Source organism: Dreissena polymorpha, chromosome 9 (assembly GCF_020536995.1).
Source record: "Dreissena polymorpha isolate Duluth1 chromosome 9, UMN_Dpol_1.0, whole genome shotgun sequence".
NCBI classification, from domain to species: Eukaryota; Metazoa; Mollusca; class Bivalvia; order Myida; family Dreissenidae; genus Dreissena; species Dreissena polymorpha.
In genome coordinates this window covers 51,485,657-51,494,829 of record NC_068363.1, presented here as the reverse complement: position 1 = coordinate 51,494,829, position 9,173 = coordinate 51,485,657, and the positions used below count along the sequence as shown (strand labels likewise).

The 9,173-nt window shown below is 33.3% G+C and overlaps 1 protein-coding gene across 10 annotated transcripts in view; it reads left to right on the top strand.

Annotated features, from left to right (window-relative positions):
* Positions 1 to 9,173, top strand: part of LOC127844792 (cyclic nucleotide-gated cation channel beta-1-like) — a 225,973-nt gene that overhangs the window by 188,629 nt on the left and 28,171 nt on the right. For 9 of the 10 annotated variants that reach the window (XM_052375272.1, XM_052375280.1, XM_052375274.1 and 6 more), the window contains 4 exons: positions 3,283 to 3,465; positions 3,818 to 4,026; positions 5,134 to 5,184; positions 5,563 to 5,652. In XM_052375272.1, the coding sequence (XP_052231232.1) occupies positions 3,283 to 3,465; positions 3,818 to 4,026; positions 5,134 to 5,184; positions 5,563 to 5,652 (533 nt within the window). Of the gene's footprint in view, positions 1 to 371; positions 719 to 3,282; positions 3,466 to 3,817; positions 4,027 to 5,133; positions 5,185 to 5,562; positions 5,653 to 9,173 lie in introns of those variants that run through there. The other variant, XM_052375281.1, reaches the window with a different exon arrangement.

Here is a 9,173-nt window from a genome sequence, read left to right as displayed (position 1 = left end):
AAATTAAAAAAAAGTTTGTATTGGATTATTATTTATCATGATGACTTTAAACCTTTACTTACGTTTGTAAGCACACACTTATACATAATATACGGTTTAATGAAATTGATAACATGGTCATATACATTTTCTAAAACTAAATGAAAATATTCATACGGCGATTGTATCTCTCTAAAATCAACGCTGCCACAGGTAATGTGCTGTAAAATGGGTGAACTTGTTAATTTAAATCTTCTGAACAATATTCATCTTTAATGTCAACGAACTTGTGTAAATTGAGAAGTTAAAGGATATTTAAAAAGTCAAGTTAGGAAATGAATAATTTTCGTCAAACAGTGTTTTCAATTGTGAGTATACATGCCTATTAACCTGCATTTTTATAACGTTAATCAGCTCTGTGGGAAAAGCCTAGTTATAAACTCAACGCTTTATAGTGAAGCAAGCCCAATGGTAAGTACAACGAAGGACGACTCTGTTTATTTGGAGAACACTTAACGTGAAGCCAGTCTGAGGATCATTGTAAAATTGGAACAATCTCGGGTAATTGATTTTACCCTTCAACATACAGCAAGCTCAAGGGTCGAAGTAACAGCGCTAGCTATGGCTAATGAACACAAGGACAGGTACTACCTCATGTGCTCTAGTCTGCTAATGAGTCATTACTTCCAAGAATGGCGGAACCGAGTTGATCTTCACGAGATGACCTCATTAAAACAAGGTACTCGAGTAGGAGGTTTTTAAAATCGACCATGCGTTGTTGTGTATGTTTTCTTTATAGTTCCGTTTAGACTTTGTTGTGAAAGGAATTTCAGATTCAACGGTCGATAAAGCGCGCATGTTTGATTTGTAAGAGTAGAAATTTATTTCAGTATTGCATTCGTACAGCCGACAACTACGTGTATATATACATTTTCAAGAAAATGGTGCCAAGGATATTGGAAATGTCAATCCTGACAATGCTTAAGATTATTTACTATAGAAATGTCACGAAAGATACACACGCAATTACCTTATCGTTTTATTTAAATAAAAATGAATGACACACAATGAGCTAATTTGATGTCGCGTTCGTCGCCATATACCAAACATCAAGCAAAAAATCACAGGTGATACATCGAGGTTGTTAGAAATACAAATACACGCACACTTAGATTGACATTGAAGTCTAAACACGCGTGCACAGTCAATTAAGAACACGAGGGAATGGTTTCCAATTTAGAATACTTTACCATCGACTTGAGTGGACTTTAGTGGAATGGCAATTGCCAGTTGATTTATAAAGATGTGAAGCACGCTAGCAATATTATAAATGGTTGTAGCATTGTATTCTCTTCCTTTTGCATGGGATTCTTAGTGTAGCTTAAAGTGATATTATGGGCATGTTTCACTGTTAAATTGAGCTGAAAAGAATTAACAGGTCAAAATAATTAGTTAAAATGTGGTAACTGACCAATTATCTACAACTCATCTTGCTACCAGTTGTTTATAAAAATATATATATTATTTTCGATATTTTATATGACTCAAGCAGTCCTCTAAGCCGAATTGATCCGTAAAACAAATTGTGTCTTTGTATCGTATGAACGAATCTGCATTAAAACTACATTTAGACTCACATCGTACACCAAATCATTTCTGTCGTCAGTTGTCAAAACGAAAGTACGGTTGATAATCAAATGGAGTATTTTTCTCTTTCCGGGATATTGTTTTAGTATGTTGATGCTGCATTAACAAATATAAGTGTTTATGAAGTGAAAACACTAAAAGTAAACAACGGTTGCGATAGACACCTATATATTGTTAGATGCCCCTAATATCACTTTAACCATTCGTGCGATCTTTCCTTTAATTTTAAAAAGCGTGCTATTGTATTAAGTTGTTGAAATTATGGTGGACTGGGACTTAACTTTTTATACAGTTGTGTTTTTATGATATAATATTGTCAAAAGTATACATGAAAGTAGATTAATCCAGCAGCAGACGTTACAAATGTGCGCTAAGAATTACCTGGTATTGCGATGTATTAAAGTAACATTACTACTCAAAATCAACGAAAATTTCGTACAATTTTTCGTAAAATAAAGCTATACAATTAAAAATCATAGTTCCTTATGGCCATTGTCGAAATTTCAATCCCATATGTGGTCTTGTAAAATATATATTTGTGGATACAAAATGCTCGTTTTTATTATGGTTTTAACATGGTACCATTTTAGTGTTCGTATTTCGTATCAATAGATATATTCGCAGGAAATTAACATAGAATTTATTGTTGTCACAAATAAATAAAAACGAGCATTTTGTATCTACAAAAATCTATGTAATCATACCACCTCTAGCGTTGAAATTGTGGCTTTTGCTTTAAAGGGATCTTTTCACGGTTTGGTAAATTGACAAAATTAAAAAAAGTTGTTTCAGATTCGCAAATTTTCGTTTTAGTTATGATATTTGTGAGGAAACAGTACTACTGAACATTTACCATAGTCCAATATAGCCATTATATGTATCTTTTGACAATTTGAAAACCTTAAAATTATAAAGCGTTGCAACGCGAAACGATTGAATAATTTGGAGAGTTCTGTTGTTGTCGTTTAAATTTACGAAACTACGAAGATTGCCTATATAAGGTATAAAATACTTACACTGTGTATACCCGGCGGAATAGCCGAGAGGGCTAATGCGTTTTTACTTCAGACTAACTCCAGGAATCCGGGGGTTACTGGTTCGAGCCCTGGTACCGGCTACATTTTTTCCTTTTTTTAATTTCATTCTTGATTTTTTACTGGAGTTTTTAAGATCCAGTGTTTACGTTTATCAAAATAAAGCATTTAATGACAAACTTTAAAATATGCCAAAATCTGTGAAAAGGCCCCTTTAAGGAACACTGATTGTTTAGGTGTTAACTTTATTTTACGAAATACTTTACGAAATTTTCGTTGATTTTGAGCGTTATATAGACTTTAAATAATTGCGCTTCACAGAACAAACGTATCTAGCATATATTTTTTTCTTAAAGCCTATATATATATATATATATATATATATATATATATATATATATATATATATATATATATATATATATATATATATAAACCATATATATATATATATATATATATATATATATATATATATATATATATATATATATATATATATAAACCATATATATATATATATAAACAAATATTTTTTTAGCATCATTTGTCTTTTGTTATGATCAGGTGTAGTTTGATAACACTTTGATACGCAATATTCACGCTAATGTCGTGTTTGCAGCAATATCAGCCGAGCCTCAATTCCGCCATCGGTTAGACTCGTTCTTTCCGGGAGAAGTCGACGGTGACACGTTTTCCGAGATCGAGCGTTTCCGTGAAGAGCAGGAAAGTGATAAAACGAAGAAGTACACGTTTCCGAGATGGTTGCGAAAGCTCAGATTTCCGCACGTCATCGAACCGCAAAGTAAGTTTCGAATCTGAACTTTCTGAAAGAGGCAAACCTTGATCATTGGCTTGTGCCATTTTTCTAAAAAGAATATGTTTAGCTAAAACTAAAAGAAACAAGAACATTCGAGTATGGTATCAGCAGATTGGCGAAATATAAGCGACGCACTGACAACCAATTTTCTTTATCAAACAATAAATTACCATTATTTCTATTGACGTTGACAATAAAAACAGCCAACCTATGAATAGAAGTCATCTATATCGAAGAAATCGGATTAAACCCATGACTACCGAGGAAAAAATAACTCTGTCAATGACTTTTTAACACTTTCCGCACAGTCTCGAATTGGCCAATTGACATTTTTCAGGCAAGCTGTACCTATTCTGGCTGTTCATCGTCACTTGTGCGTTCTTGTACAACGCCTGGGTGATTCCGCTGCGAGCCGCCTTTCCATACCAGACAGACGACAATATCATGTACTGGTTGATAGCAGACTACACATGTGACGTCATTTACATCATTGACATCATACTATTTAAGTCGAGGATAAGTTTCCTTAACAGTGGTCTGAAAGAGGTATGGGTTCGTTTGCAAACAACGTCTAAAGCTATTTGAGAGGCCTGTCCATATTTTATATACCCTTTAAAAGATTTTAATTAAATTTGGCTACAATTGTTAGGTCTTTGATACGATTTTCATAATGCATCAGTTACTTAAACCGACCGAAGGTCAAGGTAACACCTAAACGTCAAAAGTTGAAATCTTTTGATTCGTATTTGGTTTATATCTACTATACAAATCAAAGGGTTTTAACCAAACCGGGGGGGGGGGGGGGGGGGGGGCAGCGGATATAAATAAATGGTTATTCCAATGTTCTCGTATTTGTTCTGTTAATTTGTTGAAAATAAGTATCAAACTTTCAAACGGAAAGCTTTTTATGCGCGTTTTATAATATATACGTTTTCAATTAAAAAAGAAATAAGGCATACTTTGTTAAATAAGTACGAATTAAATATAAAAATATATGATATTCAAGTTATCCTCAATGTCAACTTTCATATGAGCGAAAATTAAACAGCTATCGTCAATCAAAGACGAGCCGTTTAATTTGTAATGACTGATTTTTCAGTGTAATGTATAGCTCATAAAATCATTAACCAATAAAACCCCTCAGTTTATATCTTAAATTTAAGTTAAACTATAGATTACTTAAATTTATATTTAACTTCAGATAAAAATGCACATTAAAAACACACAATTTTATGAAAACAGTACATATGGTGAGAATTATAAATGAAATATTACTTTATAAAGTAATACAGAATTAATAAATCTGTTCCGAAAAATGCCTTGATTAATTCCACATTTGATTACTCAAAGTAAGGAAAAGCCGCACACAAAATTTGTCACTTGATGTTTACATTATGCCGACATGGCGCCTAACGTCTTTTGGCTGTCTTGTCAACATACCATATATACGAAGAAAATGTGTATTCGATGAGACTTTATGAATAAAACCTTGGTTATTTATGAATATTTTTTTCCATAACCATATTGATATTTTTTATTTAGATAAACTACCAATGAATATTTAATGTAGATAATTTCTTCTTGCAGGCGCCCAGCGTTTTTGCTAAACTTTATTTATAGTTATCACAGTTTATCATCAGTCCTCAATTTCAGACGCACAGATCGAAAACGAGGGCAAACTATTTCCAAAAACTGATGTTCAAGGTATAATAATGGGTGCTATACCTCAGATTCAAGATTTGGTCACACGCGGAGATAATAATGATCTATTATTTTTATGGTCCACGAGTATCGGTTGGTCTAAAAAGAATTCCCTAGTCAATGTTAATGTTTTCGTCATGAGTATATATGGAGGCATTTCGTTATTTTAATGTTAAAATACTTAAATAAACAGTGTTATTGATGATATAAATCTTTAAGTATTAAAAAGTATAACCAATTTTTATACAATTTTCAACTGTGCTGATGTTTTAAATCCCGCATTAAGCAATTATCAATGAATATTTTTCAACAACAATAGCATTCGAAATTCTTATTCATTACTAACTTCAACTTTAATAATCTCTTTTCTTTCATACACAGTTTGACGTGGCCTCCCTGCTTCCCCTGGACCTTTTGTACCTGATTCAGATGAAGGTTAACCCGTGGTGCCGGTTACCAAGGTTGCTTAAGGTAACATGTGCTTGAGTAATTAGGTCCGATTTCATGTCTTTTAAAGATAAAAACTGAAATCGGCGTTTTTTTTAACATACTATATATTAGGAATAAAACTACAGAGCCATAAACCAGATTAATATCATCTCACGTATTCAGAGTGGTAATCATAATTTCATAATTATTTAAGGAAATTTATTCCTTTGCCTGCTGGGAAATTTGTCGTCTGCTAAAATGTCGTCTGCTGAATTTCTAAAATTAGCATTTTCTTCGATTTTTTTCAAAGAATACTATCATAATAGCAAACAGTTCGGATCCTGATGAGACGCCACGTTCTGTGGCGTCTCATCTGGATCCAAACGGTTTGCAAAGGCCTTCAAAATTTGGTTCCAGCACTGAAAGAGTTAAGAAACTAGTTCGATTACTTCCATAAAAACAGTGTTTAATTTCAATTCAAACTATTACACATCTTCAGACCCCTTGCTTGTCTGCAATTTATTCACGAAATTTGTAATATTTCACTGTGTAAAATTCTGTGCGTCATATAAAATAATAATTATTTTACAGATATCATTTCGTAGTTTAAAATAGTATTGAATAAATAACCTTTAAACATTGTGCCTTTGTTATAATGCGTTTAGTCAAGTTGAAAATCACGAGAATCATTTCTGGGGCGACATAACAATCATGTATATCATTTCCATTGATTTTATGAACAGATATACACGTTTAGAAAGGCGCTTCTTAATGCCTGTTTCATGACAGTGAGGATACACCGACTCATATTCATGTTCGTGTTTGATGATGTTTTAGGCCTGGAGTGCACTCGTTTTGTATCTGTTAATTGCACATGGAGACAGACAGACAAATTGTATTACCTCGCATGAATGATTTATTTGAAACCCCACAGCACGTACATGTATAAACCTAATTCCCTCTTACACATAATTGGTCATTATAATTGAGCTAAATAAGTAATGTGGAAATTCCATCATTGTTCTAAATTCGAATCCCCTATTCTTCGAACAATAATCTTATATGTCAAACAATTCTTTCTATGGCGATAGTGCTATTCGTCTCTTGGTATTCTCATATAGTAAGTAAAATGATGTGTATGAAAAAAGAGGACGTTTAAAGCGATTTAGAATCGGAATGTGTCTCAAAATTAGTTTTCCAAAGTATTTCATATAAACGGGGAGAAATGAAATAGCCTTTTACCAAAATATAGTTTTCACTTGCCTTATATTTTATGCGGTATTAAAAAAATAATATTAATTATGCAATGATATTGAGTTGTTATATTGACTCATTAAACAAAATTACAAACAAACATTGCGGAATAATGTTCCATTCTTATATTGATGTCTTGTTTTGAATGGTTAACGTGGCGAAATGATTGTCTCATAAAATGTGCAAAGCCTTCAATTTACAACAACGTCTATTACCCATGCATGTTACTAAGGTTTACGGCATCAAATGATGGCTGAACCGCCTTCTTTCAGCAAGTCTGTTTTATGTTCTGAGAGGATCAGACTATACAAGATCTGTTTGTTGACTTCAATACAATTCACATTTGGTGTGTGAATGGATCATCACCAAAATGTGCAACATGTCAACAACTTTCAGTGCACAGTCGTTTTACGTTTCTTATAGAGCATACGAATTACCAATAATTGGTCGTCAATTTTATTTTACGCAATATTACCACAGAACGAAATATTAATTTTTTTATGGGTTGAATGTATTTGTTATATACAAAATATAGTCTTAATGTAGATGCCATGTGTATTAAGAAACATAATACAACATGAACTAGGTCTTATTTTAAAAAAATGCATGGACATGTGAACACCAACAACTGTTATTACCCAAGCTTGAAATTAAAATTTACAGTCGCAAGTACTGGGAACCAAAGCAAACATAAACCGACTTGTTTGTTGTTGTTGTTTTGCGTCAAACAGCAAGACACTGGTTTCTTTATTAGCTTTTCCTACGTCAGATTTGTTCTCATGAGAGAATACTTGTCAAGACGCTGTCAGTAGAATATTGCTTTATTGGGCGTTTCCCGTTAGGTCAATACTTCAGCAAATAAGTCGTATTCTGAGGAAACCGGGCATAATGCATGTGCGTAAAGTGTCGTCTCAGATTAGCATGTGCAGTCCGCACATGCTAATCAGGGCGACACTTTCCGCTTTAATGGTATTTTTCGTTTTAAGGAAGTCCCTTTTTACCGAAAATCTAGTAAAAGTGGAAAGTGTCGTCCCATGTAAGCCTGTGCGGACTGCACAGGCTAATCTGGGACGACACTTTACGCACATGCATTATGCTCGGTTTTCTCAAAACGCGACTCAATTGTTTCTTTATCCGTAATCTGTCTTAGTCAGTTGATGTCCTTTTTATTTGAGGTTATTCGAAAACATTAGATATATAGCGAATCAATCTTTGCACCAAACTAATGGTTTGTTGACCGTTGCTTGGAGCGTATCTTAATTATAAACCCGAGAAGTTTGCCCTTACGTCATGTGAATGTACTTTAATAAATTTATTTTGTAATAGCATCGGTTATTTCACATAATTAAACGATATATTTTAACACCGAATATAAAACGTTTTAAATGTTTTGCTCGTTATTGATATCAAACAATATTGAAAATGTTATTTATATGTAAATTAGATAGGGGGCAAATCGGAGGTATAGCGGCCTACGATATTGACGGTGAACAATATCATAATGTTATTCGGTTTAACGTTTAAGTTCAAGGCTTACCGTTAATTTAAAAACAAGTGTCGGACATGTTTATCCCCACGCTTTTAAATATATGTTACTCGGGGACATCGGTTGATATAATTGTCAGTGCAAAAACTTTTTCACTGGCATACCTTTAAAGAATATGTAAATAAAGTGCTAAATATGGGACAAATCCCTGAATTGTCGACTTTAAATAGCCATATTTCAATAAATCCGGAATAATAGTAACCAGGATTTTAGTAACATACATGGTAATACCTCCTTTGCAAATACCAAAATTTATTTTAATTCTAAAATGCATTTAAACAATTATAGAACTGGTTTTACTTACCCTACAGAAATTCAGAAAAATCTATCGGCAACTTTTCCAAGCACATCCAACTTTTCACAGCATATCGGGTTTCCGGGGGTGGTATTGATCACCGCTTGCTGTCTGTCCGTCTGTCCTGGCCACTATCTGCTCCTTCACTAATAGCACTATAATCTTGAAACTTAAACACATGGTAGCTATCAGCATCTGTGCGACGGTGAGCTATTTTGAATAACTTTTGACCCAAGGGTCAGATCAAAATTCCAAATAGTGCACCGTCGCACATATGCTCATAGCTATCATGTGTGTAAGTTTCAAGGTTTTAGTGCGAATAGTGTAAGAAAAGATCGTGGAGAATGGGGATTGGGGTGGGCCAAACATTTTATTTTAACATAACTTCTTCATTTATTCATCAATTGACTTCATATAGGATCTGGCACGAGTTGACTTATCATACCACATTTTATTAAACGAGTTCAG